General features: G+C 38.5%; 3 protein-coding genes across 7 annotated transcripts in view; 2 read left to right on the top strand and 1 right to left on the bottom strand.

Annotated features, from left to right (window-relative positions):
- The window catches only part of LOC137172648 (cadherin-related family member 1), a 104,956-nt gene that overhangs the window by 72,376 nt on the left and 5,277 nt on the right, over positions 1 to 27,303 (top strand). For all 4 annotated transcript variants that reach the window (XM_067577172.1, XM_067577171.1, XM_067577170.1 and 1 more), the window contains 14 exons: positions 18,764 to 19,027; positions 19,439 to 19,534; positions 19,927 to 20,072; positions 20,171 to 20,221; positions 20,591 to 20,680; positions 20,774 to 20,860; positions 22,080 to 22,196; positions 23,294 to 23,437; positions 23,529 to 23,607; positions 23,693 to 23,793; positions 23,897 to 24,100; positions 24,596 to 24,748; positions 25,645 to 25,809; positions 26,347 to 26,414. In XM_067577172.1, the coding sequence (XP_067433273.1) occupies positions 18,967 to 19,027; positions 19,439 to 19,534; positions 19,927 to 20,072; positions 20,171 to 20,221; positions 20,591 to 20,680; positions 20,774 to 20,860; positions 22,080 to 22,196; positions 23,294 to 23,437; positions 23,529 to 23,607; positions 23,693 to 23,793; positions 23,897 to 24,100; positions 24,596 to 24,748; positions 25,645 to 25,809; positions 26,347 to 26,414 (1,562 nt within the window). In that variant the 5' untranslated portion in view covers positions 18,764 to 18,966. The remainder of the gene's footprint in view (positions 1 to 18,763; positions 19,028 to 19,438; positions 19,535 to 19,926; positions 20,073 to 20,170; positions 20,222 to 20,590; positions 20,681 to 20,773; positions 20,861 to 22,079; positions 22,197 to 23,293; positions 23,438 to 23,528; positions 23,608 to 23,692; positions 23,794 to 23,896; positions 24,101 to 24,595; positions 24,749 to 25,644; positions 25,810 to 26,346; positions 26,415 to 27,303) is intronic.
- Positions 106 to 8,655, bottom strand: chst3b (carbohydrate (chondroitin 6) sulfotransferase 3b). 2 transcript variants are annotated; one of them, XM_067577175.1, is made up of 3 exons: positions 7,541 to 8,655; positions 2,592 to 2,807; positions 106 to 2,385 (listed from the first exon to the last, which is right to left on the bottom strand). In XM_067577175.1, the coding sequence occupies exons 2-3, from the start codon at positions 2,669 to 2,671 to the stop codon at positions 1,158 to 1,160; spliced, it is 1,308 nt and encodes a 435-aa protein (XP_067433276.1). In that variant the 5' UTR covers positions 2,672 to 2,807; positions 7,541 to 8,655; the 3' UTR covers positions 106 to 1,157. The 2 variants fall into 2 exon arrangements, with proteins under 2 accessions (XP_067433276.1, XP_067433277.1); XM_067577176.1 differs by lacking the exon at positions 7,541 to 8,655 and having other exon boundaries at positions 2,592 to 6,725.
- On the top strand, positions 8,775 to 15,452 carry ghitm (growth hormone inducible transmembrane protein). The gene is made up of 9 exons (XM_067577177.1): positions 8,775 to 8,863; positions 9,232 to 9,389; positions 10,536 to 10,638; positions 10,893 to 11,004; positions 12,199 to 12,340; positions 12,535 to 12,643; positions 12,882 to 13,070; positions 14,448 to 14,619; positions 14,757 to 15,452. Exons 2-9 carry the CDS (start codon positions 9,258 to 9,260, stop codon positions 14,842 to 14,844), a joined length of 1,047 nt encoding a protein of 348 aa, XP_067433278.1. The 5' UTR covers positions 8,775 to 8,863; positions 9,232 to 9,257; the 3' UTR covers positions 14,845 to 15,452.

Below are 27,303 nucleotides of genomic sequence, written 5' to 3'. Positions count from 1 at the left end.
CTTTCACACAAGTTAGGACAATGACAGCTATAACAGTGTGTAGCAGCTTGCTACAGTTGCAAAATTGTCAAAATTGTGTCCTCACTAAAATGAGACGTTTTACAGTCAATGTAAAAGCAGGTTTATTGTAACAAGCAAATTGCAAAAGAAACAGCCTGGATCATCAGCACCTAGCCTGTCAGACCAGAGTATCAGGGCCTCTTTTTATCACTAGCCAAGAGACTTGTGTCAACAGACAGAGACTTGCTGACAAACCTCGCACAATCCTGCAAACCAGCTGCAGTTGGAATGTTTGCATACAGTAGCAGTGTAAACATCTGTTTTTACAAAATAGGTCCTTACAGTCCTGAGGACAACTTCAAACAACTTTTGGCCAATTACAAACATGCATGTACAGCAACCTACAGTGTACAGTACGTGTGCAAGGAAGGTACCCCTGCAGGGAAGAAAAAAACCTGTGGAGTACATTCAGAGCTGGAGTTAAAGGACCTTTTTAGCAAAGTATAAATAAATTAGCATGGAACATTACTTCTTAATCTCTTACGTAGAAATTACCTGGCAAAACATTGGTATTTCCTCTTCCTACCATGAGCATTTATATACAAAGCAGTTCATTCTTTTGGACATTACATTTCAAGTTTCTTTGGTCTAAAAGCAGCTTATGTTGCTAACTTAGGAGTGGCTGAATGAAAATAACTAATGGAGGTTCTTGAAAGTATTTAAAACAGCTCATTATTGTTCACAAACCCATAGCTATCTCCCCCAGGACTTTCCTATATTTGCTAAGAAATTAAATTTGAGACAGACTTGCAGGACAAGCAAACAATATAATTTGGGGTGGACAGAGAAAATAGTTAGGAGTGCAAAAACAAAGATAGCTTCCTATTTTCCCCATGTTATACCCATATGTAAGGTTTCAACATTATTTCAAACATCCTTGCTTCAATAGTTAAAAGCTTTTATGTATTTTGTGCTCAACAATACATTTTCTTCATCAAACTATTTTAAATAGTAAAAAAACTTTAAATAGTACGCTATCAGAAAATATATAGTTCTCTGTATCAGGATAAAAGACCCTAATAAATATCAGTCATTCCAGAGTTTTCCGAAGGATGGTTTTTCATGCATCAGGGTTCAGAGTTCATGTTGGTCAAAGTCTATAAAAAGTTGAACACTTTATCCTCAATCAAACTAACTGATTTATCTGTTAGCATTTCTTCACTGCTCACAAATTTGTATCCAAAAAGCTTAAGCGTCGGCCCGCACACTTTTTGTACAACCTGGGCTATTTTGAATGGTATATTGAACCTCCATTTCTCTACTTGTTCTGAGGAGTTTTTCTGTGTAGAGTAAACACCACTTGTCTCTTTGGAGGCCTGCGTATTCTTCAGGATCCAGGATTTCACTTGTGGAGTGAATGGGATTCCAGTAAACTTGTACATCTCGGTTGCCTTCTTCATTGGGAACCTGGCAATGTCCTCGTACCGCACCAGCATGTATCGCCTGCGCAGCCATGGTGGCTGTCTGAGGCCGACCTCTGCAGACATCCTGATGTTGTCGCAGTTCCCCTTCAGCTTTCTCACCTCGTCATCATCAATAGGCACATCTCCATCCATGGCCCACTGTTTCCAGTTCTTGTACTTGGCAGCAAAGGCCACCATGCGTGAGGCTAGTACAGCCCGAGGATCCCGAACAAGCTGAATGAATTTCACGTCTAGACGTGGGTCCTCAACCAAAGGACGGAGGGTCTCCAACTGGCGCACCCTCACCGACTTGATGGCCCTGTGCTCCTTCTGGAGGCAGGACTCAGACGCCAAAGTCAGATTCAGGGGCCCACAGCGCCTGGTCTTGCAGCGATACCGCTCAAAGACCCCTTTGATGACCGGGCTGCAGACTGACTCTTCACACAGGGAGCTGCTTGACTCCCTGCGGAAGAGGGCGGTGGTGATGTGATCCACAGGGAGGGGGTCGAGGAAGCTCTCCAGCAGGGAGAAGTCACACAGAAAGAGCTGCTGGAGCACGTCACGGTATGCCTTGGCTGCTGCTGTAGCATTGGTGCCGCCAGTCTCCAACGTTAACATCTTCTCCACGTGCCACAATGGCTCAAACAGGTAAAACATGTTGTCACCCTGTTGGTTGAAGAACTCGCCCACAAACGAGGAACCTGTCCTGGTGGTGGCTAAGAGGAGGATATGTTTCCTTCCCTTTGTCATCACCTCCTGGTGCTCGCTGTAGTTCTCCAGGCGCCGCTTCATCAGTGTGAAGGCAGAGTTCATCTTGCTGAATGAGGTGAAGGAAGCATTGTGTTTCTGCAGTAAGTGGGAAAAACCACTAGGCTGTAGAGGGGTCTGGGGGGTCTGCTTTAAGGTAAGCTTATCTGACACCCTGAAAGTGTGAGAGGAATCACAGTTATGTTATTTTCAAAGTTAAGAGAAAGAAGTCATAACCTCAATATCAAACTTGACATTTGCAGCAATTTTGTGTTGCTGAAGGAGGTTTTGGTAAAATATGTTTCAAGCTTGGAGGAGATAAACTTACATAAACCTGCTGGAAATCACAAAGCGCTCCATTGATCACTGAAATGGACTTACCTTGAGATAATGTTGTTTTCCTTCTCAATGATAACGAGTGCCACAAAAAAGACGATGGATATTGTGTATTTGATCCTCATTCTTAGATGTAGCTGTGCCTGGATGTGCTTTTACAGACTGCTTCTTAATAGGTTCTGCCAATCTCACAAGTCTCCAGTCGCCTTCTTAAAGAGCCTTCCAGTTATTTGTATTCCCTGTTGTAGTCGATGTTTCATCCTGTAAATGAAATGAACATCAACCTGTCATTTACACATTTTGCACAGTTGAGCGTGCCTGAGAGCAGCTACTTGGGTCTCAATTCTTTCTGTCGGAACACTGAAAGATATTTGTTTTAAGTAGTCATCATATGGGGAAGTTGACAGTCTATTGTTGCATATGTAAAACTGCACTGTGATGCCTAGTCAGAGTAGTGGTTAGACAAAGTACCTCTCCTTCCCGTGTGTCTTATCTTCCTCTATTTGTAGGCATCCACATCATCACTGTACTGTATTCTAAAATGGAGTGAATTTACTCAGAGACAAAAATATAACATAACAAGGTAAGAATAGAAAATAGCTGAGTGTGTATTTCTGCAATCTAATCCAGTCATTCCCACGAGGAAGTCCTTGTTATCTTTAAGTGCACCAGTGCATTTCAGGAACATGCCCACCCACCAAGCAAGACTGAAGGTTGGTGCACACAGAGAAACTATTTATGAGTCTGTCTGAGTATAAGTTATTTAAAAATGAGCTGAAAAACAACTGTGAAGGCACAAATGAAAAACAAGTGACAGACCACAATCAAGCAAAGTTTTGTAATTAACTGTAATTCCAAAAATGCAAAGCAGTTTGCTCAAAAACTCAGAGCTGTCTGGTTTAGAATGATAATCCTTCTTCCCAATGGTGAAGGTTTAGAGCAGCCTGTGGTCCAAACTGCCAGCTGCTCTTCCATGTCAACACTGGGAGGAGATCTTTTCAACACTAACATGGGCTATTGGTAAGGTAGACCATCTGGTGATGGGCCAATGGCTCACAGTTTCCTCATAATATGCCTTTGTTCCTCTGAAATACTGACAGACACTGAGGAGGACACATGTCCAAATGCTAAGAGGTATAACTGTACAGTACAGAAATGAGGGGGAAAAGCTTGTCTGTCATGGAGTCATACACTGAAGTGCTCTGAGCCTGCAGGCCTTTTAGTTCTTCTGTAAGTCTGTAGAGGGAAGACAGCAGGTAGTCAAATGAAGATAAGGGTGGATTTAATGATGCATATTTGGGAATATCTTGTACATTCCTGAAAGATTAGTAAGATTAGTTCACTTTTGAGATAATGGTAGCTTGGCTCAGATCCCTTACTAATCTTCAGATTTTACCATAATCCTCCCTACCTCATGTGCCAGTGAAAGAGGTCAATAACACAACAAGAGTAAATGAGACAGTCTCCACCCTTAGGGAAATTGGCAAAGTGTGATTTTGATGTGTGCCCACAAAAATGCTTGAGTTAGAAATTTTAAAGAGATGCTTGTGAAGAGCTGAAAAAGTACACAAGTAAGCAAACAAATGTCTACAATAGGTCTTTTTAAAATCCTGAATCAGACGTCTGGGTTTGTGAAAACATTTGTTTATTGGATCTGTCAGGTGCCACAAACTGAATCCTGAGTGTGTCTGCGATTTCTTATGGATCATTGTTAAATGTTTGAAGGTCTAGCCTCAAGGGCAACACATTAGTGAAACTGCTGCTATTAATCAGCAGAGCCACTACCAACAGACCAACCTTTTCACTCACTTCAGCAAGGTAGTCATGTGTTTGACACAAAACAAGTAGCACTGTGTAGGAAATGAAAGCTTGCCAGTGCTTGCAAATACATGGCCATCATTTTCTGAATTCTGATGAGCCTGAATCTCTTTGAGTTTCTGTGTAATGCATCTGGAGATCCAGTTCTCACATCCTGTCGCAACATCTGTCCCAAGCCAGTTTTGAGCATAGAAGCCAGTCCAAATGACTGCAGTCTAAACACAGGGCATGGTTGGACAGTGCCTGTGAAATTCTCTAAGAGGGAATGGGAAGATTACAGCTCAAATAGAGCACTGTTGACGTGGACCAGTGTGTAATGAAAAGGTGAACAGCCTGTGTACTGAGACACGTTTTCACCAGGAGGAAAAATCAGCTCCGTCTTGCACCACCCTGCCGCATGCCACAACCACAAAGGTCTCTTTACACAGGAGTGACTCTAAACCCCCCTTGGGCTGAGATCGCGGAACATAAACTCCCAGGTCATTCACACGTCACAGGGTCAGTGACTAAGCCCCTGGATATTACAAGTCATGTAGAACTGGTCAGATAGTTGGCTGCACCAGGGGAAATTACTGAGTCTTTAAGCCCTCGGTGATAATTTATCATTGTACAAATATAGCCACGGTTTGTCTAAAACCAACAGATTACAATTATAGTACAGCATATTTATTCTGCAGTTTATTTTCTAGTGCAACTGTACCTGAACAAATTAAGACGAGCTCAAAAAATGATTTGGCCTGATGAATAAGACATGAGTGAAAGATTACTGTTTTCTCAGTGAAAAAGTTTATTTGACATAAATTTACAGTACTTTTTCTATATCAGAGTGGTTGTGTGGGACGTAGTATGTATTTAAGCAGTTTTAGTTCTCTCCATATACTGTATGATTAAAAAAAATCTACATCAAGAATTTATCAAGAAAATAAGTGGTCTGAGGTTTTGTCATTTATATGGTAAATTAGATCTACACCAATTATCTCAGCTTATTGCATCTGCTGTGTAAAGTAATAAAAAAACACACACACGAGCTGACATTTTTGAATATTCATAAACCGCTGAGGCATATGACACGTTTGATCATCTGCTCATAACAAAACCGCCACTACACCATTTATCATTTTGTTACAAATGCTTTTAATAGCTGCTTCTTATTTAATGTAAATCTTATGTGAAGACAAATTAAACACCAGTCAGCCACTATAGTATTACAGATGTACACTAAATACCAATGAATATTCCATTCAAATCATATTGTTGTTAGAAAGCAATGTTGTCAGATGTCAGAAGTGCTGTCTGAAACACAGTGTTCAGGCTAAGTTACCATTACAGGACGAGGTGTGTCAATACAGGAAAAATACTATAGTGCTGTTAGGCGATATGATGATATATACCGTGAGATGAAAGAAAGTTTGTCAACCATCAGAGGTTTTTCTGTATGATTTTTTATGACCTATATTTTTGGTTGTTGAAGATTATTTTGGACATGTTGTACCTTGATTTTTCAAGTAAGCTATTTAATTAACTGGATTAGCCAAAAACAAACATTCTCACCTGGTAATTTTATGTAAACTCAGCAGTGGAAGAAGTACTGAGATATTTTACTGAAGTAAAAGTAGCAATTCTACAATGACAAAAAAAATACTTCATTACAAGTAAAAGTCCTGTATTCAAAATCATACTTAAGTAAAAGTACATTTATTACAAGTATTGATGGCAAAATCTACTTAAAGTATTAAAAAGTACATTTAAAGTGTTATATTTACACATATATATATATACATATTATTGGAGTATCAATACTGATTCTTTGAGAGATACTCATAAGCACAATTTTAATGTTGTCAAGGTAGAGATAATTTACTGTTGGGTAGTGCAATCTATGACTGTTCATATTTTATAAATGATCATTTTACATATATATACACAAAGTACAAGTACCTCAAAACTGTACTTAAGTACAGTACTTGAGTAAATGCACTTTATTATATTCCACCACTATCTAAACTGTTTCTCAATTGACTTTCCAGAAAATATAAACAATAATTTGCCATTTAAACTCTATCATTATATACAGTAGGCCCATATCACAATACAAAATTATAATACTGTGACAGAGTGCATTAGTTTCTATATCAGGACACCTACAGTATATTAGGAGTAGGCCTATATTATCTCATGCACTACATGTTATGGCCACTTACCAAAGGTAAGCAAAGTGGGCTGTATTCAAATCTCTTCAAAGTTTATTTGTTGTCAGTAAAACTAATACTTAGGCCTATTTCAGTGAGTGTTACAAGCTATCTGGTAATTGTTGCTATTAGGGCTGGGCAATATATTGATATTATATCGATATCATGATAGGAGGTGGATCTTGTCCATATCACCCAGCCCTAGTTGCTATGGTTACTGGCAGTGTAATATCCCTTGTGCACACACAGTATCAGTTAACCTGTAACAAACTGGTCCAAAATACTTCTAAGTAAGAATCTCATCTTAAATTCTATAAATCAATGTGACTGTATCAACATGGTATATGATTACAATTAACTATTTCATTAATGCAGTGTTGGGGATTATTTCTTGGCAGGTTATGTCTTTTTTTATCAAAAGAAGCACTTCAGCTGAATCAGTAAGGGTGGGGATGCGGGGGAGTATGGCATGCAGGCAACAGGTTTAATCAAGATTGTAGTGTAGGAGAGATACATGCTCTTGTTGATAAAATATCTCTTGGACAATGTGGTGATTTTGCACTTGAATTTGTAGATGTGATGGTCATGCAGAACACTTGTAAGTCAAAAAACATGCATGGATGTTACTTTAAAAGTAAATTTGCTGTCAGTTTCTAAACAGACAGATTTAACAGAAAGTTAAATGGGGGAAAAGTCAGACTTTTCTTTTACAACTGTGGTTTGGGTCTCTGGAGAACATGCGTTGCATTTAAAGGTCAAAAGGACAAGTCAGCCAAACTGAAGTCATGCCTTGTTAATAAAAAGACTATTAATGAAAGGTCACCCTCCCTCAAGTGACTTCTATAAGGAACTGTGGAGTGACTTTATAGTGTATTTTTTTCTGTAAAGCTTAATAATCCACCCATGTGATATTATTAATTTATGTTGTTTAAGTTTCAAATAGGATATAATAATATGAGGAACAGCGTGTCCGCTTCCCATACCCACCATTGTGATGAGCTGCGGTGTCTGAATGCGTCCCGCTTCGTTTAATCCCTGAAGTTGATCAGCCTTTCCTCAAAGAGCGACTTCGGGTAGAAATTAATCCCATTACTTCCCAAGACTAGTTCACTCGTGTGACGAAAAACAGTCCAATCCAAGACAAGCAGCAGGACTACTTTTAGTGCGTAAAACCTGTGGATCAGATGGAAACATGATGAAGGAGGCTGCGGGTCAGGCTGCCCGGTGAACTGAATGACAAGTCAATCCAACAGTTGCGAACCAGTGGATCACATGGCAAAGTTTGGACCAAAGGAGCGGAGCTTCAGGCACGAGGCGCACTGCCAGGACCCTTCACAGACCCTCTGCTTCTAATAACAGATAACAAAATTAACTTTACACCTATAAACCACATGATAAACAATGTTAGGGTTGACAATGAGATGTTGGCCTAATATTGTGGTAATTTTGTCTTTATGTGTTACTGTTATTTAGGCCTATTTTATATTAGATATTGATGTAGCCACAACAAAAGACGAAGCACTCCATCTAGTGGAGAAAACCACAAACTGCATCTCAACTTTTACAGAAACCTGTACATACAGATAGGCCTGTCTATGATATGATATGATATTATATGATATGATATTATATGATATTATATTATATTATATTATATTATATTATATTATATTATATTATCTGCAGTGGAAAGTAACTTACTAAACTGCTGAACTATACAAAAAGTGTTACTTTGCAGATTAAAATTTAACATGAAGTCAGTTTATGAAATATGATTTATATATTTATTTCATAGATTTAACCTCCCAACATTGTGTAAAATAGTTAAAATGTCTCTAACTTTTCCAGTTGTTACAACATTAACACATTATTATTATTATCATTATTATTATTATTATTATTATACATTTAATTTGTTCCGCACTTTTCATTCACAGTGAAACTCAAAGTGCTACAGTATTAATAACAGACCACACAACAAAAAGAAAATAATTTATTAGAGTTAAGATGAAAAAGACTTCCTGAATAGAAAGGGGTTTTTTTTCTTATTACGCAATCAGCAATAATAAAACAATGATATAATATAAAATAATATATCATTCAGGGGTAAGTAAAGTATCTGAACCACTGATTATGCTACAGTATTATAGGATTACGAAGGTCTGATTGATTTAGAACTACAACTCCCATGAAACCTGTCGCTTAATGATGACGCACATATTGAGAATCTTCAGGAAGGTTGCAAAACAATTGCGTCAGGAACTTGCGCACTTGTATCTAGAAAGGTGAACGACAAAGTCTGCTCTCTCGGTATGTAACCTTAACTTTAAGCTAAGTATCTTAAAAAACAACAAGATTACAGCAGGAAACTCATTTTTAAGTGAACAGTTAATGCATTTAGTTAGACTTAGACACAGCAATACTGGTATTTAAAATGCTTGTAGTTACTGGAGTCTACGCAGTTATGTTATTCAAGCTAACGTTAGCTAGCTTACTTAACGCACGTTCAGTGTGATGATACAGAGGTTTATCTTCCTCACTAACTGGTTTGTGTCATTGATAGAACACTTTAACCTTGTTGCCTAACTGGTTTGGGACACAAACATGAACAAATAGAAATGTATCACGCCTGTCTATCTTGTCTCATTTAGCTGACGCTCTGTTTATCTTTCTGACAGATAGAGGATAATAAATCGTCGTAACTATGTTGGTGGCGAGGCTGACGTGCCTGAGGAGCCTCCCGCTCGCCGGGCTCCGTCCTGTGCTGACCCAGGGCTCCCCAGCCCTGAGAGTACCCACCCTGAAGGCCTGTCCACCCCTGCTCAGGCCCCAGCAGGTAGAGTTAATTCTCAGGATGGCATACATGGCTCCCTAACATGGTGTTTGAGTGGTGCATGCACTGTAACATTATTATTGTGTCAGCTCACACATGCTACTACAATATTCTACTCTCACTAAGATCTTTCTTTTTATGTGTCTTGGTTCACAACAATAGACATGTTTGCATCAAATAGTGGATGTAATGAAACAAACCCCCAAAATATTGCATGTAATACAACAACCTTCAAATCAGAGATTTCTTGACTTGTCCTATTAGCAGTTTCTCTCATTCTTGGCAGATAAGGACTAGAAACTAAGTCTACACAGACTAGAATTAGATAAAATGCCAGAGAATGTGGCCTCTAAATTTTGTCATGTAAACTGGATATTGTTTGAAACACGTTTGATGTCTAAGATTTGACCATTTCCCTTGCTCTGGGTCCCGATCAAAGTAATTAGTAGAAAGCTGGCGCTGAGGGTAGACAACTGCAGCATGATATTCAGACTGAATGGCAGCATCATTACAAAATTAAATATGTTGGCAGCGATTCAGCGGTATGAGGGCTAAGAAGAAAATCTAATTGGCAAATTTGAGCCAGTCTTGTCCCATCAGTTCTCATGGAAAGGTCCTCTTAAAAGAGAGCTCTACTGATTTAGCATTGCACTCCTATTACATTTCATTATGGACAGTGAAATTAAAAAGGATCAAATATCAATACGGCATTTCCCCTTGAGCCGCTAGCCTCAAGTGGAGATGAGCTGCAGGCTACAAGAGGTCTAGTAACCTCACTTCTTTCTAATTCTACACACCTTTTTTTTCCATTTTCAAACTTGTAGTCTTCAGCCCCAACCAATGCTGCCTCGAGTGACATCAACTAATCAGATTTTGTGCAGCTCCCTCTGGAGGCTTTGTAGACCTTTTATGCAGTATGCAGTTGTAAATAGATGTGTAAAAATTAAATTAATGTGTAAAATCAGTTGTTCCCCCTTAACAAGATTGCCAGCTAAATATTTTAAATGTGAAATGATAGAAGCTCAATCCTAACTAACATTGGTCAGATGCATGTTGACCACTCCCAGATGGTTTTCAGGCTAAGTGTGAAATCCTAGCCATTAAATCAACATTTGCAGTTTTGTGTAATACTTGTTGTTCTTTCACCAGGGATTTTCCTCCAAAGCCAGATTTGGTTTCCGCCGTGCAAGGACAAGTAGAGACCAGCTCAAGGAAGCAGCTTTTGAGCCAGCAACAGATACCGCAATTAAAAGTAAATACTATTAGTTCTATATTACACAGGTCAGAAACCATAGTTGTGCCAGTACTTATTAAGGTCATAGTTTCAAGCTTTCTTTAATGGAAAATTAAATAACTATGATGCTACAATTTCTTACAATGCAAAAATTGCAAACCTTTTACCTCTTACAGGCACAGTGGTTGTCTGAAACACTTTTTAAGTGATATGATTTATTTCATAGCGCACATTTTAAAACACGACTAAAATAATTGTTGTTGTGTTCCTAGTTGACAGCATGGGAAGAATGATTCTGGCTGGAGGTGCAGCAGTTGGCCTTGGAGCTCTGTGTTACTATGGACTCGGCATGTCCAATGAAATCGGCGCCATTGAGAAAGCAGTGTGAGTAACAGCAGCTCTTAAGTTTTATCTTCAAGCCAGACCTGTGTGCTGGTACAATTTGTCACTCTAAACTACACAAAAAGCCGTTGACGTCTGTGAGTTCAATTGTGCAGTATTCAAGTCTAATAGCAAGAGGCAGCAGCCTGCCAAAAAGCAAAAGAAGGAGAGTTCAACTAATCATGGTGCTAGATTCATTCCTCCTGATCATGATTGATAAATGCGTAATGTCATTTCAAGAGACTGCAAATCAACAGAAACACGACACAGATTTTATCCCTCTCGTTCCCCCCTCTCACTACGGCTGGCTGGTTCCTCAAGTGAGGACAGTTCTTTTGACTCCTTTGTGATGGCAAACAGTCTGGGATGGATGTGGACAGGTTGAAATTGTGAATTGAGTTAATAAAAGTTAACGCAGACCCTTGGAAAAATGTTTTAATGTTAATAATGTTAGCCTAACGTTATGTAACTTGCAAGCTAGTTTGCTTGTTCACAAGGCATTTAAGTTGCCAAAGCAACATTAAGTTATATTGTCCATGTGTTGTAGATTGTTAAATGTGACTTTTCAGTGTGTGTTCATAATTATTATTGCAGCCAAACCCATAACCGTAATGAGAGGAGCAGATCACAGCACGATTTAAAAAAAAAAAAAAAAAAAAAAGCAAGTGCATGTGCTGCTGAAATAACATTACCAGGAGGGGTGTGTGTAAAAGGCAGAATGGGCTTGTGGCCTGCAAGGTGTGTGTGTGTGTGTGTGTGTGTGTGTGTGTGTGTGTGTGTGTGTGTGTGTGTGTGTGTGTGTGTTGGGGGGGGGGGGGGGGGGGGGGGGGGGCACTGCAGTCTATAACATTTTCCTTTCTTCAGAAAAATTTCAAGGAAAGGAAACACCCCCAAATTAAGTACAATATGTAAGGAGGGATGTGATTGCTTCTATAGATCGAGCAGCCATGTTCATATTCAGCCTGTATTTTTATAATGAGAGCAGTTGTATTAACCAGCTCTAAAATATTTATTTTACCATAGCCATAAGTCTGTTTAGGCTGGTTGGGGTTTTACAGCCACATTGTCGTCATAAATTAGCTGAAAATCATATTTTTCCAGGGTTGGTCAGTCTGTCCAGCTTGGATCAGTAGAAAGTGTTTGTGTTGTACCTTTTTAAAAGCTCCACCTTCATGTGGCTCTTTCCTCTCTGTGCAGGATCTGGCCTCAGTATGTGAAGGACAGGATCCACTCCACCTACATGTACTTTGCAGGTAGTGTTGGACTGACAGCTCTGTCAGCTGTAGCAGTGAGCAGGACCCCGGCACTTATGGGACTAATGATGAGAGGATCCTGGCTGGTAAGCGTCATATCTCAAAGCGGACCCACCATGGACAGATGACTGAATTGCAACATTTATTTTCAAATTAAAATTGAATGCTAATACACTATGGAGCTGGTTTAGTAATATCTGTATATTTCAATAGTAGCTCAGAGATAAATGGAGAATTTGTAGATTGTTAATATGAACACTGACTTTTTGTTCCAACCCAGGCTATTGGAGCAACGTTTGCAGCCATGATTGGTGCTGGCATGCTGGTCAGGTCCATTTCATATGAGCACAGCCCAATGCCCAAACACCTCGCTTGGATGCTCCATGCAGGTTTGTAAGATCATGTCTAGTGAAAAGTCATTATTCTGTTGTGTTGTCTCACTCAAACCTAGTGTTTTTCGTTGTAGTTTCCTCAATTAAACACTAGAGGGCAGTGATGTAAAGCCCCAGAGAGAAATAGCTGCTATCATATTAAAAACCTCTACATTGCATGTGAACATGTGACACAGACCTGTGTTGTTGTTGTTTTTAAATATAGTATTGTCTTTTTGTTTTATTTATTGATAAGGTGTGATGGGTGCTGTCATCGCGCCCCTTACTCTCCTGGGGGGCCCTCTGATGATGAGGGCCGCCTGGTACACAGCAGGCATTGTGGGAGGTCTGTCTACTGTGGCCATGTGTGCCCCAAGCGAGAAGTTCCTCAACATGGGTGGTCCATTGGCTGTCGGGTTTGGAGTCGTCTTCGCCTCCTCTATTGGTTAGTACAATACAGTTTCAGCCCACAAACCCCTTTCAGGTGCACTACTGACAGCAGTGAACGCTACAAGTTATTGAGCATTCAGACTGAAAATGGCACTGTGTTAAAGAAATGCTGCATTAGCAAGTTGCTTCAAATTTTACACCTCTGGTAAGTTACCACGGTTACAATCATTTTATCCCCTATCTCGAGGGTTGCAAGGTAAACAGTATAAACGCTCTACATAATTTAGTTGGATTGAGCTTTTGTATCTATTACATTTTTTAAGGAGGCTGCATTTTTTTCATGCATTGCTGTTGTCAGTCTGAACTTGACCTCATGTCTACACCATATACAGTATATATGTATATATAGCCATATCTCTGGTGCACAGTATCTAAAATGAAGTTTTACATTTGCATTAATGTAGTTCTGTGTCTTTACTCAAATTGAAGTGTGAACATCTTCACCACCAAACTATCACTAAGTCAAATGACATGATACATGAATGATGTACTCGCTGAATAGAGATTATTCCATCAAGGGCTAAATTAAATACTACAGCTAAGTATTAAATGCCAAATATTCAGTGTTTTTTGTCATGATTATGTCCCTGCAGTGCCATGTGAGAAACTTCACTTCTTCATAAGTTCAAAATCTATAACCAACAAATCTCGATGAATAAATCACACCCTACGTGTAATTTTTCACACAAACAGTCCACTTGATTTATGCAAATTAATTTGCTTGATGTCACACAATAGGAAAATATCTGGGTTCAGTATGAATTACTTAGCATGCACTACAGCAATCAACTCGTTTAAAGGGAGATGTCATGGCAAGTGCATGGCACATCAGTTAGGCATTCCCATTTTCAGGGGGTGTAATGGCACTTTCTCTACACAGCTTAATTTACTTTGGCATTATATGATGGTTTCATGATAAAATCTCAGCAAAGAAGCTTTTAGTTCTCACATCCAACCTTGGTTGGATCCAGGTGCAGAACAAAAACAAACAGCTTGCTAAATAAAAACTTATCACGTTCAGTCAATGTATAAGAAATCACATTTGGTGACAGTTGTGGACAGAAGTCCAGTGGTTTCTTCTATGACCAGTTCTTACTTGAAAACATAAGGAGTATCAAAGTTTGCATATCTACCAATCATGATGCTTTTCAGACAAATTAGAACAATGTGTAACCGTTCAGATTTAACACATTTACACATATGTTTGATATCAATTCAGTCGCCAAAACATACATAATAAGAATAATAAATAATAACTTATGGTAGATTATTGTAATTAGATAATCACCTAATTAATCAGTTAGGTTTGTATGCTGTCAACCTGACTGTATAGACTCTGTATTTGCCTTAACACGAGTGTTTCTGTGTCCAGGATCAATGTTCCTGCCGCCCACCTCGCCATTTGGAGCGGGCCTGTACTCTGTGGCCATCTATGGAGGCCTGGTCCTGTTCAGCATGTTCCTCCTCTATGATACACAGAAGGTCATCAAGAAGGCAGAGACATACCCACTCTATGGTGTACAGAAATATGACCCCATTAATGCGTAAGTCACTCCAGAAAATTTCTTTAATATCAGCTGGAAAGTGGAATAAAAATATGTTTATGCCGTTATGAGTACTGTTAGTCATGCACTTGCATTTGCACCGAGATACGGATCTGGTATTCTTGTTAATCTTACAGGTGTATGGGGATTTACATGGACACACTGAACATCTTCATGAGGATGGTGATGATTCTGGCTGGCGGCGGCGGTGGCAAAAGGAAGTAAACGGCAGGATTCTGACTTCAGCTTGAGTTTCATCTTCCACAGAGCTGAACAAAGTCACATTACCTTACTAGCAGCATACACAAGGTGTTATCTTTTAGTGACAAGTCTTATCTTACTTGTAAATAACATGAAAAACATGAATGCTTTGCGAATCTGCAAGGACTGCACTCTGCCGCACATTGGCAGTCCAAGTAAAGAAGACAAATTGTTCTACCTTGATAACACACTGAGACAGAGCTCTTTGGTTGTGGAAGTATGTGGTTTATCCTGGAAGTACAGATGGGTTAAATAGGCCTACCAGCATCATTTTGCCTGTCTCAAAGATCATTTGTATCGTTCATTATGTTTTCTATTTATTTCCACTTTGGTGTCTGTTCTGTCTCTGATAAGGATGCAAGTACAAGAGGAACCTGATAACAGAAATGCTACATGTTAACCATAGACCGGTCTAGACTCCCAATACAATACACAATACAATAAATTAACTGTTTCATGCTGCAGTATACGCTGATTTGCACTTCTGTGATTGGTTAGTTCATATATTTCTGAGAAAAATATACAATAATTTCAACAGTTGAATCTCTCAATAAACATGTTTTCAGTTTGAAGTCTCAGTTTCTGAATAATTTGTAGACATGATCCTTGTGGAGAGCTTTTTCACAGAAGAAATTTTAACATCGCATTAGGAGAAGCACAGGTATGAATATTAAGTTATTAAATATTAAGATTAATTATGGCTGAAATCCATTTAGCCACTTCAGCTTCAGGGTCCTGGTATTATTATATATAATACCAGAGTTACCAAAGAAATACCAAAGTTTGAACACACTTCCTCATTCCAGTGAATGGGGAGGTGAGTCAAACCTTTGACTGGTACCGTACATTGATAAATTATATTATGGCCCTGTGGTTTAATAAATTCAAATCCATAATAGAGGAATTTTGGTTCTTATAATAGGCAATTAATTATCTTCTTGGAAAGAAACATGATAAACATTTAGAATATCACTAAATATTCATAAATTTGCATTGATCCTGGTTGGACACAAAATATAAAATTATCGTCTACCTGCTTGCTGTCATTTGTAACATGATGTTTGGAATGAGAGGACTTTTCCAACAAGGGAATAATCTGAAACATTTGAACAATAAATAATTAATTAAAATAAATAAATAATAATTAAACAATTAAAAAATAATTGAGTTCAGGTATTTACATTATTATAAGAAATGTATTGGCTTGACCTTGTATGAACATTACAAACAAGCTCTGTGACCTGCAAAACTAACCACCAACACTCAAACAGCTCGAGGAGCTGCTGATTAACTGTCAGCAGTGTGATCAGTGCGAGGAAATGTTCTTAACCTGTCATCGCTGCTACCAAATCATCTAAAACTTGCATTAGTTTGCATTTTTTTTCATTAGTCATCCACATGCTCAGTGGTTCTGACTAGACTATAAGGGACCGGTGGGGGTCCACCTTGTATTTCCCTATAAACAGTCAGTGTGTAGAAGCAGATGACAAAGGCTTAGCGTCGTAATCCTCTTGTCCACCATCTGGCTGCTCCTCTAAAATTAAACCTCCAAACCAGGGCCCTTGCAACAGATGCTAACATCTGTAAATATGCAGGTGCTTCATTAAAGCACGTACACGTGGAACACACAGCTGCCAGACAGTGTTTCAATCTCAGATCATGCTCACGTTTAGGATGCATATGATTCATATACTGTATACTGTGAATTGAAAAATCCTGCAGATGGAAGGGATAAAAAGGGCAATAATGGATGAGATTGGGGAAAGCTTCAGCATGTGGAGATCTGCCATTACTGGGGATAAAAATTGCCCTCTGTCAGTCATTTTCAGATTGATGACCAATATAGGGCTGTAGTCCAAGGTTTTTACTGCTTATGGGTTTGACATTCTGTGTGCGGGAAAGAGAGAGAGAGACTTTAAATAAGTTCAGAGGACAATGAGTCATAGTTACGGTTGTGGTTATATTATACCCCCAACACTTTAACCTACAGTACCTTACTGTAAGGACTCTGACCTCACAAACACTTTCTCTTGCATAATAATAATGTTTTTATATTAGCCTACACCCCTTAATGTAAAATTCAGTTCATTTCTGTTTTGCGCTTCCTCGGCAAGTCAACTAATATTTAGATTTTTATTGACATATATCTGTGATGTACAGTAATTTCTACACAAGCTCACTTCATGAATGAAAGTACAATTTACGCACTTGCTACTCTATACTTACTAATAAGTATACTAGTTTACAAATTATGCAAATTAACACATTTCATTAAGAAATTATACTTTTTATTCCACTACATTTATATGACTTTTAGTTAATATTTGCAGATTCTTATTTTCTGTAGAAGCCTTATGACCAGTTTATAAAATGTGATGCATTGTTATAAACTGATACAAAAATTGATAAAAAATTAGCTTACTTCAACCAGCTACAACATTAAAATGTTTCTCACATGTTAACAAAGCAGTTGTAATAATCCAATGATAAAATATATATTACAATAAAACACATTTAATATGTAAAATGTATGTTTACTTTTAGTGCATACATTTGCTGATAATACTTCTATACTTTTACTTAAGTAATAATATGAATGCAGGATGTTTACTTGTAATGGAGAATCTTTATACTCCAGTATTCCTACTTTTACTAAAGTAAAAAAATCTTTCAGCATTATTTTCTACCTTACAAGGAAAAATTGTTACGTGACGTGTTCATGAAGCAGTTTAAAAACAGTCTAATTCTTGTGTTTTCACTGTCACCTTCCACTATAAACACTTGGCAGCCCATGGATTCTGCATTTATTTTAGTGAACAGAGCAGATTTATCATTGGCTGGCCACCAGAAAGATGCACACGTGTGTCATCGAACGTCAGACGCTATTTTTATACCTGTGAATACGGGAAGTGCACAAGTCCGCACCTCTAATTGAGTAAGTCAATACAGTTAACACACCCTGCTGTTGAAACTGCAGGCTAACGTGCACTCACACGACACCTACTTATAAGTCATGGTGATGTTTTTTTTTTTTTTTTAAAGGGGGCAAAACTCTCTCAAGGTCAAAGTGGAAATTGTGTTCAAAAATAAAATGTATGACTGTAATCAGATATGATGAAGGTTGCTCAATTTTTTCACTTTGATAGCCAGAGAGTGTCACATGTTTTTCCTTTTTTTCAATCAGATCAGCTGTTTATTTTTGGGCTGCACCCTTCCCAATTTGAGAGCAGTGTTTTGGTTTTAACCTGCTTCCAGTGCAAGTGATTCATAGCAGGACAATTTCTTACAATTTTAGACATTTTTTGTAGCATGACATGCTTCTATTAAGGCAAATTAAAAATGTAAATTGGGCATGACGCTCAAAACTATAAAATCAAACATTCTTGACTGACTATGCTGACTATTTTTAAAAGCCACGTTTTGTTTCTTGAGGCAAGTGATTAACAGGTCACTGGGTTTCCCGGGGAAAGTAGACTGCAAAATCCAAAGAAAGCCTCTCAGTTGTAAGTGCATCAGAGATCCACAAGTGCAGTAGAGGCATGTTTTTGTCAGAGAGCTGCGACGGAAAGCTTAGACCGCTGGGGCTCACAATGAGTTTTTTGAAACTCTTTAAAACACCAGCAAAAGGAGCCAAATGTGCCATGTGTCCCTACAAATAAACAGATAACATGCAGAGACAAGGACGTTTGTTTGAGGTTCCCATTGTGTAAGCTTGAGTAAATTTATTATATCAACTGAGAGCATCACTGATTTCAAACATGTTATTGTAAAATAGAAGTCATGTAATAATGTCAGTGACTCGTGTACATTCACACATGTGTGCAGAGGTGTGATGATCACACCGTACTGTGTGAAACCTGAACTCTCCTCCCTCCATGTGTAGTTTTAAGGAGAAATGGAAGTGAGAGCAGTGTGGTAGAAGATGTCTGCGGAGGGAAGGGATGCGTCACTGGATTAGTGCCTGAGAATCTGTCCTAGCCTCTTCCTCCTGAGCTGCTGAGACGCCTCCAGAAGGGCACGACGCCGCTCGCTTTCCCTCCACCAAGCCTTCCACATGAGCCAGCCAAGCCTTACCTCCCCACCAGGATGAAGAAAGAAAAGAAAATGCATGCTTTAATATTTCTCCTCCTGCTTCACATCACCTTGGGTAGGGTCTGCTTCTTTTTTTTTGTCTTTGTGCGTGGTTAAGACTTCTTGCCGTCCTCTTATCTGGTTAATCCTCTAACACACAGAGGGCATGTACATCTTAGCGTAGACTGCTCATGCTGCTTGTACTCCGTATTCAAATGTGTGTTTGTGTTGTGATAGTGGAAACTTAAATTCAAATATATTTATAATTAATATCCATCCTCCTTCACCCTGCTTTCGGTTCCTGCCCTTTTTAGCAAGTGAGTGCAACAGTTGATTACATTTTCCATTAGAAACAGATAAATCTGTAAGATTTCTGTGACATTTTCCTGGTTCATAGAGTAAACGGAGTACCTTCCTAATGTCATCATTGTATTATTTCTGCTCTGCTCCAATAACTTGGAGCATGTTTATCTGTTTTCTCATAAAGGGCAATCAGACTATGCTCCGTATTTTTATGATAATGGACCCAGCAGTACAAATGGGAATATGGCCTTGTTCAGCATTTCTGAGGATACGCCAGTTGGTAAGTCTCACATGCAGTGTGATGATTATTTTAACTGTTGCAGATCTGGTTAATTTCAGTGTGTAATTGAAGTGTAGTGTAGGTGTTTGTTTTAGGTGCGTGGTCTAACGATGAAATGATCACGCTGGTATTGAGACTCCAGCTAATCACTGTAATAGCTTTTGGATTGTGACGTACATCAAGACTTACGAGAACAAAACAATATGGGTGGTGGCTCATCTGACCTGCATACGAAACGTGCTGTTTACACTGTACACTAAGCACAGAGATACAAATATAGGGCATTTGCACCTTCTCTGCTTTACCACAACCAACTCTAAAATGAAATGTTTTCCCTTTCTGTTACAATTTTACTTTTTTTTTCCTCTTTTGTTTTCACTTTTTCCATGTAGGAACACAGATATACATCCTTAATGGCACAGATCCAGAGTTGGATCCGGTACGATATGGTCTGACTTTTGAAAAGGGCTCAAAAGAATATTTTAGGGTGGAACCCAAGTCAGGAAATGTGACTCTCATTCAGGAGCTTGACAGAGAGGTGAGCCTGTTCATGAGACTCCTGCTTTGAAGAAACTGCTGCTGTAAATGTGTCACAGCTGTGGCTCAAAGTGACATTTTAAATCTTTCTTTTTGTAGAAACAAGCTGAGATCTCAGTACTCGTGAGCATTACAGATGGTCGCAATAAAGTAAGTTTTTACTGTTCATGTAATATATTTTTTTGTTTATGCTTTATTGCCATCATTTTACTGCGTTAATCAAACCACTGCTAGTTTAATAACTTCTAATCCATTATGTTTTTACAGTTGTGGCAATAAGAGTACAATCTCTAATCATTGTTTTAATAAAATGAGTTAAAAATAATACGAAGAGGAAAAAAAATAGAAAAAAATAATGTTTAAATATTTAAATATTTAGAATGATCTTTTTTCTGATCAAGTAAGTATATAAATTAAGTTAATAATTTCTTTTTCATTAGAAAGTATGTAGCCTTGAAATAATTTCTTTGTGTAGTTGTTTTTAGTTGTGGTTTAGATTTTCTTGTTTCTTGCTTTCAGGTAGTTGAGACAGTAAGAGTGTTTGTCACTGACGCCAATGATGAGCCTCCTGAATTTCAAAACCTGCCTTTCATCATTGATATCCCAGAGGTACAGATTAAATAAATACCAATAAATACACCTCAGTTCAAGACTTTCAGTATTGAAAAATCCCTCTGACAGTCATCTTTGTCTCTTCTCCAGGACACTGCTCCAGGGAGCAGCATCTACAGAGTCCAAGCAGTGGATAAAGACATGGGCTCAGGAGGCAGCGTCTCATATTTCCTACAGGTGACCCTACAGCTTCATTGTTATGCAGATGATGCATAGTTGTAACCCTGTCATGTAAAATCTTTTTGCAACAGATTTTTAAGCACAAAATTTTATTTACTGTGACTCTAAATTAGTTTTTGAAGCTCAAGTGAGAGAGATGTGTGTGCTTCAATTTTTAAATATATCCAGAATCAACTATTTTGTATCCTTAGCGGGTCTAGAAAACGTGTTGCCTCACTCAGCTTTTCCTCATCTTTACTTAGGCATTAGGCGGGAAAATCTCTCCAATATGCAGCAGCAAAGCTTTAATCGTAACACATGCCCGGAAAAGAGATCTAAAGTAACCTCGGCTAAAAAAGTTAAAGCTATTTTAACCTCCTTGCGGATGGCCTCCATTTGAATTTGGACATGACTGTAAGATTTTACTAATCACACATAGAGCTGTAAATAGCTTGGCTCCAGCTTACATCTCTGGACCTCTTAACACCCTGGCATACACCCTGAAATCTGCCAACAAGTTTATCCTCTCAGCTCCCAAAACCTGCCTTATTTGAAATCCAAGCAAGCATTTACAGTAAACGTTAGTCAGCAAATTTTTTCCTTGTAAAAGTAGTCATTGATATCTCTTTATTTCACTCAGTCTTTCCACAATTTATCACTATTTTTACCTTTCTCTTGGTTCTCCTCTGTTGTTTGGCTTCATCTGCACTTTGTAAACCATTGTAGAAAAGCATTATTGGGCTTATTACAACTGCACCGTCATCATCCAGCACAGTAGCACTGTTAACTGGCTTTGTTTTGGCCGTTAACGCTGGGGGTAAGACCAGAGGTCGAGCTGACATCATGAGAGCTCTGCTGCCATGTGGAGGGAGGAAAAGGGCATTCGAGTGATGGAACAGTGCGTGGAGGGAAAGATTAATCTCATACCAGAGAGCAGTCTGGAAATGGTGTTACTTGAGTGGATTAAATTTCAATTACATTTGAGCAAGGCATTGACGGCTTAATAGGGGCTTAGGTATTTGTCCGGGCCAACAGCTGACAACACAGTAGTTACTGTTCATGTGTCAACTGTGAGACAAAACTATCCTGATGGACAAGAATCTAAGTGAGGCAGGTTGAGAGTAAAATATTGATTGCACTTTTAGCTTCACACTTGATTGCTGAATTTAACTAGAAATTAAACTGTGTCCACTGTTATCTTAAATGTTGCTGACCGTGTGACCCTTCACATTATCAGACCTCACCGTTTGCCAAGTTCACCATCGATGGGCATAGCGGGATCCTCAGGGTCAAACCTGGTGAGACTTTGGACTATGAGACCACGCCCACGCACTTTGTGACAGTGGTTGCAAAGGTGAGAGGTTGCTGTTATCCTTTACATTTGGATTTGTCCCTTGGTTTATCTTCTCAAGTCCTCTGAACATACATAGGACCGTCCTGACTAAGTGTTACAGGTTTCCAATCCATCCATGTTGTGGTCTTGCAGCTTTCAACACTCAAGTCGAGTGTTTAAATTAGAAGCATTAATCAATTCTCAGAAGAGAATATTGACAATGGATGCATCTTTCTCCAAGCATTGCTTCTGAGATTTTTATTCTGATGGTCTTCCAAATAAAATCTGTCAGGAAATGGGAAGTTTTTAATGGGCTGGGATCAGAAACAAAAGTGGATTTGGCAGAAAACAAGGAAGCACAGGAACCTTTCTGTTGGCAGCCAAAGGCCATGAAAAGTTTAGTCATGACTTTCTGAACGCAACATTTTGAGTTCCCACAGTCTCTGTCTGTGAATTAAATGGAAGTGTGGTGAAATGTTGAAAATGTTGCTCCCAGTGTGAGTAACCTGAAGTGTAATCCTTCAATTGTGAGCAGTATTATGCTGGAGAAGGTTAATTTCTTTTTCCAGTCTCAGTTCTGTGTGTCTGTGGAATAACACACAGTATAATACATATGGCCCCTGTTTTAATTAATAACAAATAAAATACAGAGAAGTTGAATTCAAACCATGTAATCAATTAGTTTAACTCACTAATGGCCAAACTGAGGGAAAGCTTCACCTGCCCTAAGCATGTGCAACTTTGCCTGAAGCATTTTATTATATTATTTGATTTTTTTTTATTTCAAAATATTATTTAGCTAGTTAACGGACTCCAAACTCATCCAGCCATTTCAAGCTTGACATCTGGTTACTGTTAGCCAGTGAAAGCTTTTAATCTTAGCAGTAAGTACTCTCTAATAACATTTAGTTAAACTTTTGCTCAGGGATTTAAAAGTGCCTTCTAGCAGCAGATATTGAGTGATGAAAGGGAGCAGCCTACATGACAATCACATGGTTGTTCACCTCTAAATGTAAAATCAAAATGTAAACTATCAACCAAAGTCTAGATGAAAATGAATGACTATAAAGATTATAAAATGTACTAACTCTCCCTTCCCTTACCATTTGTTTTCTCAGGATGGAGGAGGAAAGTACAAGGGTAAACACCAGGTGTTGACCTCCACAGCCACCATAACGATCAATGTCATTGATGCCCAAGACATGCCTCCAACCTTCGTAGGAACCCCTTACTTTGGCTACATCTACGAAGTCTCAGTCCCTGTAAGTCCTTCTCCTCTTCTCCACACATCAGCTGCTTTTGAGAACATACAGCACTGCAAATATGTAAATATTTAAATATTCTTACTTCCAGGGCTCTGAAATATTCAGCGTGTATGCTAAAGATGGGGATCAAGGCAATCCTAACCCTATACATTACTCCATTATTAATGGTAAGAACACTAAGTCAAGAAATAAGAGATAAGATGATGATCCATCTCCAAACACATTGCCAACATTTCTGTCATCACCTTTCAGGTAGTGACGGTGTCTTTGACATAAATAGCACCAGTGGATGCATCACCCTGACAACTTATCCATCCATGCTGAAAAATGAGTTATATGAAATTAAAGTCAAGGTAAAACTTTTTTGGAATTGCACCTCCATGTCTTATAAATTAATCTATAGATCAATTACTATGTGTACGGTATGTGTTGACCGGTGTGATTTTTTTAACGCAGGCATCTGAGGTGGGATTAAACAATCAGTTGCTGGACTATGACATTACCATGGTGACCGTTCGGGTGGTGGATCTCAACAACCACCCTCCGACCTTTTACGGAGAGAACGGACCACAGAGCAAGTTTGAGGTCACCATGTATGAGCATCCTCCTGCAGGGGAGATCCTGCGGGGCTTTAAGATCACCGTCAATGACTCTGATCAGGTAGATTCTCATCTCACTGACCTCTGCGCATCCTTTTGTCAGTATGTTCCAGCTGTACGTCAACTAACATTTATTCAGAAAAACATTCACTTTAGACATAATATGTTTTTATTTTCAATAATTCTCACAGAACCTGGTGCTCTAATATAAAAAAATGTGAGCATTTTCAAAATGGATGTTGTCTCTTCATGTTGAGTTTGTTGAGTCTGGGTGTTGTGTTGCATAAATATCTGCCAACCAGCCTCAAAGTACATCCAGTTATGTAACACCATTTAAAAATATTCATAAAATCTGTTCATTAATTCAAGTTAAAATGTTACTCATTATGCCATCTTGTCTATTCTCTCCAACTTGCCTCAGTGACTCATCTGTAACATTATCTGCCAGATTTTCCCTTTTTTTTTAAATTAATTTATTGTTTTTTTTGGCAGCTACACTCTCATTTACTTTACTTATTTGTGTTTTCTACATTTTGCTGTTCATTTTTCTTTGCAGGGAGCAAATGCTAAATTCAAACTGAGACTAGTGGGGCCGAGCCGAGTGCTGCGAGTGGTTCCCCAGACGGTCCTCAATGAAGCGCAGGTGACCATCATCGTGGAAGACACATCTGGCATCGACTATGAAAAGGGATCAACTCTTTCTTTCAAGGTTAGAATTTATATATCACTAAATTATTAATGAGCAATATTGAATCGACATCCTTATTTAGTCTTGTCTTGTAATCAATTATTATTTGAAGTTCTTCACCTCTTAGTTATATATGTTTTTTTATTTGATCAACTGAGAGAGTTTTATAAGTAGCAAATCTTCACATGAGATGCTGACCTAGAACATTTGGCGTATTTCTTTAATAAATTAGAAGCAATTAATAAATTATCAAAAATGTTGCCTCTAAATTAAGACTAAAATATCTCAATAACTTTTGAATGGATTGCCTTGAAATTTTGTACAGACATTCATGGTCTCCAGAGGATGAATGCTACTGACTTCAGTGATCTCCTGATGTTTTCTGTAGCGCCACCAGCAGGTGGACATTTGTGATTCAGAGTGAAATGTCTCAACAACTGTTCGAAGGATTAATGTAAAATATGGTGATGTTCATGGTCTTTGTTAACCCTTAACTGCCTTGTTGACAAATGTTAACATGCTAAACTAAAATCTTAGTTGATAAATGATAAATAATCTGTGATCAATACTATTGATAGCGAAGAACCGTATTTTGAGGTAATGAAAAAGGTATATCTTTGAAGACTTATTAAGCACATGACCTGAACAATTTCTATTGGCAGCAAATCTTCTGCCATTATTATGATTTTTTAATAATTATTCTGACACCTCCCTCTGGCCAATTATTGTATTTATTTCACAAACGGTACTAAATATATATTTAATAAACCTAATCTTTTATCTAACAGTTCAGTTTTCTTTACATCACAGCCTCACAGAGCTGCTAGTGTGGTTCCTAGTCTTGTCAATAAACGAATCGATAAATGGACTCATTTTCAGCACCAATTTAATCACACTCTGCATGTGTCTTTCTGCAGCTGCTGGCAGTGGAGATCGACACTCCCGAGAGGTTCAGTGCAACAGCTGACATAGTGATTAACCTCCTGGACACAAATGACAACATCCCCAAATTCACGTCTGAGTATTACATCGCCAGGGTCCCTGAGAACTCTCCTGGAGGCTCCAGCGTTGTGTCTGTAACAGTGAGTCAATCACGATTAAACTCCGCTTTAACCCGACCAAAGTGATTATATAATCCATCAATCCTCCAATGAATGCATATTACTCGGTGCAGTTCATTAGATGAAAGCAGGTTGTTGCCAGACAAAAAAAAAATCTCAGCGTTCCCAGCCTTTGTTTTTGTTGTTCCTAGTCATGAAACTCTTGTCTCCATGTGACATTCTGGCATATGTTCTGTGTTACAGCTCAATAATTAATATAAATATTGGCACATTTGTCTCGTCCATTCCTTTATACTGGCCAGGCAATTTGACTAAGCTAGGCTGTGTGGAGTAAAAAGCTTAATTTCGCTTCAAGGTTAATCATATTGACCTATGCCTTCATCCCCACCCAAAGTACATGAGCTTAAGACCCTAGCAGGCTATCCTCAACGAGCTCCAGTAAACAAATCTATGTGGACCACCTTCAGTCACCTTGGTTTAGTTTTTAGCCCCCTCACCCCCCTATTGAACTATAATTCCATTTAAATTCTAATCTTTGTCCTGCTTTTTTTCCTCTAGGCAAATGATCCAGATTCAGGGCCTTGGGGTGAAGTCAAATACATGATTTATGGATCAGGATCAGATTTGTAAGTAAAATCCCTTCACTCCTGCCAATATAGGTTCAGTCTAATCAGTCTTGCACTCCCACAAAACACATTTCATGGACTAGAAAACTTATTTTCACATGGATATCATCCAATACTGCTCAGAGGCTCAGGGTGTTTTTGGTAAACTCAGTCAACAGGACACCAGTCTTGATTCATCTTTGTCTCTTTGATGGGAGAGGTAAGCAGGAAACCAGTTTGATTGGCCCCTCTGCTGCACTAACAACTCACTCTAAAATGGCTGCAAGATGCTGGCTAATCTCCTAATTGGATTGGAGGTTTAAAAATAGACAGCCTGGCCCGTCTCACATAGGGAGAGCCAATTAACATGCAATGTGACAGCTGGAGCCACAGAGACGGCAGCTTTGAAAAGCAAGGCAGTATGCAGCGAAGGAAAAGTGTGAATTTATGCTCAGGCAGTAACCTGAGTTAATTGTGCGAAAGTTATCAGTTTCATGACAACTTGTGAATTTTCACAGTGGAAAACGAGACAGAAAAGAATAAAATGCAGAAAGCTTGATGTTTGACTAGAGAGCACTCAGAAAACACAAAACTCCACTAATGTAGTATAATCATTTACATTCATCACTCTAAAGTAATGTGTAAAATACACATAAATATAAAGATCTTGGTGAAAATTTGTGTAGTGTATCACATGGCAGGGGGTGTGTCTATATGCATTGCTGTCTATTATTAGCCACTTAAAAGTCATAAAATATTTAATTCTACACATATGATCTAAAATAAAGGAAAATTATACAATATATTTAATAAAAAGCTTTTTCAAGCTTTCTGGACCAAATCTGGTGAAAATTTCCAAAGTTGTCATAAAACCTGTTGAGGTAGAAATAAGCATGGCTTGTGCAGGATC

This window comes from Thunnus thynnus, chromosome 20 (genome assembly GCF_963924715.1).
Source record: "Thunnus thynnus chromosome 20, fThuThy2.1, whole genome shotgun sequence".
In the NCBI taxonomy this organism is placed as follows: domain Eukaryota; kingdom Metazoa; phylum Chordata; class Actinopteri; order Scombriformes; family Scombridae; genus Thunnus; species Thunnus thynnus.
The sequence above is the reverse complement of the archived record's forward strand: the minus strand, read 5'-3'. Positions and strand labels throughout refer to the sequence as shown.